Source organism: Myotis brandtii, unplaced genomic scaffold (genome assembly GCF_000412655.1).
Source record: "Myotis brandtii unplaced genomic scaffold, ASM41265v1 C42150470, whole genome shotgun sequence".
NCBI classification, from domain to species: Eukaryota; Metazoa; Chordata; class Mammalia; order Chiroptera; family Vespertilionidae; genus Myotis; species Myotis brandtii.
This window is the reverse complement of record NW_005318960.1, coordinates 1-1,120: the sequence shown is the minus strand read 5'-3', so window position 1 is coordinate 1,120 and position 1,120 is coordinate 1. Positions and strand designations below refer to the sequence as shown.

The following is a 1,120-nucleotide window of genomic DNA, read 5'->3' as shown; positions in this document are numbered from 1 at the left end:
TTTACCTTCTAACTGCCATGTCCTATGACCGCTATGTAGCCATCTGCAAGCCCCTGCATTATACAACTATCATGAACAAAAGAGTCTGCATATTGCTTGTCTTTTGTGCTTGGCTGGCAGGATTCTTAAATATCTTCCCACCAGTTATTCTTTTTCTCCAGTTAGATTACTGTGGCTCCAATGTCATCGATCACTTTGCTTGTGACTATTTCCCCCTCTTGCAATTATCCTGCTCAGACACCTGGCTCCTGGAAGTGATTGGTTTTTACTCTGCAATAGTGATTCTGCTTTTCACTTTGGCGTTAATAATTCTATCCTACACGTTCATCATTAGGACAATTCTAAGACTGCCTTCTGCCAGCCAGAGAAAAAAGGCATTTTCTACATGCTCCTCTCACATGATTGTCATTTCCATCTCTTATGGAAGCTGCATATTCATGTATGCCAACCCTTCAGCAAAAGAAAAGGCATCGTTGACCAAAGGAGTAGCTATTCTGAATACTTCGGTTGCTCCTATGATGAATCCGTTTATATATACCCTGAGGAACCAGCAAGTAAAGCAAGCTTTTAAAGATGCTTTTCAAAAGGTTATGTTTTTCTCTGGTAAGTGAATGTACTAGTAACATTAAAAGGATAAAGTTCTTATCAATGACTTCTATTATTCATACTCTCTCAAAACACTCTTTGCTTCATTACAGTTATTTTCCCTTTGTTAGTTCCATATTAAAATTTCTCAAATGTTCTACTCAATAAATTTGAAAAAGCTAGATATTGCTTCAGAGTATTCTGCCAAATATTCTATTCAAATGTACTTGGATGAAGTAAAAAAAAGAATCTAATGATTATGTTTTAAGTAGAAGCCTCTTTTGAAGAGATATAGGGCATTTAATTGGAAAGAATGTCAGGATAGATGTGAAATTCTGAACTTACCATTCTTAGCAGGTAATAGAAATGAAACTTTTGATTTTATTTGGCATTTGCATGAAATCAATTGTCACCATCACCAGGAAGTTGGGAGCAAAATATAAACATCTATATAAATATATTAAATGATTGTAACTTATATATATTAAAATTCTTATCCTATATAATACAAGTGTAGTATGCAAATTGTCCCCTC

General features: G+C 34.8%; 1 protein-coding gene across 1 annotated transcript; it reads left to right on the top strand.

Annotated features, from left to right (window-relative positions):
* Window positions 1-8: 8 nt before the first annotated feature.
* LOC102249354 (olfactory receptor 6C3-like) lies at window positions 9-603 on the top strand (the record flags this gene model as incomplete). The annotated part of the gene is made up of 1 exon (XM_005852917.1): window positions 9-603. A coding segment is annotated over one exon (595 nt), but the record flags the coding sequence as incomplete, so codon positions are not given.
* Between the last annotated feature and the right edge of the window lie 517 nt (window positions 604-1,120).